Source organism: Dipodomys ordii, unplaced genomic scaffold, assembly GCF_000151885.1.
Source record: "Dipodomys ordii isolate 6190 unplaced genomic scaffold, Dord_2.0 Scaffold998, whole genome shotgun sequence".
NCBI lineage: Eukaryota > Metazoa > Chordata > Mammalia > Rodentia > Heteromyidae > Dipodomys > Dipodomys ordii.
The window spans coordinates 5494-6019 of NW_012268214.1; the positions used below are offsets into that span (position 1 = coordinate 5494).

Sequence of the window (526 nt, forward strand, 5' to 3'; positions counted from 1 at the left end):
TGAAGGCCTGGAGAGACGTCAGCCCTGGATTCCAGGTGAACCATTCAGGGCTCAGGCTGACACAGAGCACTCACCATGGAGCTGGGTCTGCGCTGCGTTCTCCTTGTTTTTCTGATGAAAGGTGATGTATGGGGACAAGACAAACTGAACGTGCAAATGGACATGAGTGGGAAGAACTGTGGATGTGTGTGACCATTGCTGACCAGATTTCTCTCTGTTTGCAGGTGTGCAGTGTGAGGTGCAGCTGGTGGAGTCTGGGGGAGGCTTGGTGCAGCCTGGGGGGTCCCTGAGACTCTCCTGTGCAGCCTCCGGATTCACCATCAGTGGTTACTACATGAGCTGGGTCCGCCAGGCTCCAGGGAAGGGACTGGAGTGGATTTCATACATCTATGGTAGTAGTAGCACATACTACGCAGACTCTGTGAAGGGCCGCTTCACCATCTCGACAGACAACAGCAAGAACACAGTTTACCTGCAGATGAACAGCCTGAGAGTGGAGGACACGGCCGTCTATTACTGTGCTAGA

General features: G+C 53.8%; 1 gene segment (V, D, J or C); it reads left to right on the top strand.

Moving 5' to 3' along the window:
* Nucleotides 1–15: 15 nt before the first annotated feature.
* LOC106001937 lies at nt 16–520 on the top strand (the record flags this gene model as incomplete). The annotated part of the segment is given in 2 exon segments: nt 16–121; nt 225–520. Coding segments are annotated over 2 exon segments (342 nt in total), but the record flags the coding sequence as incomplete, so codon positions are not given.
* Between the last annotated feature and the right edge of the window lie 6 nt (nt 521–526).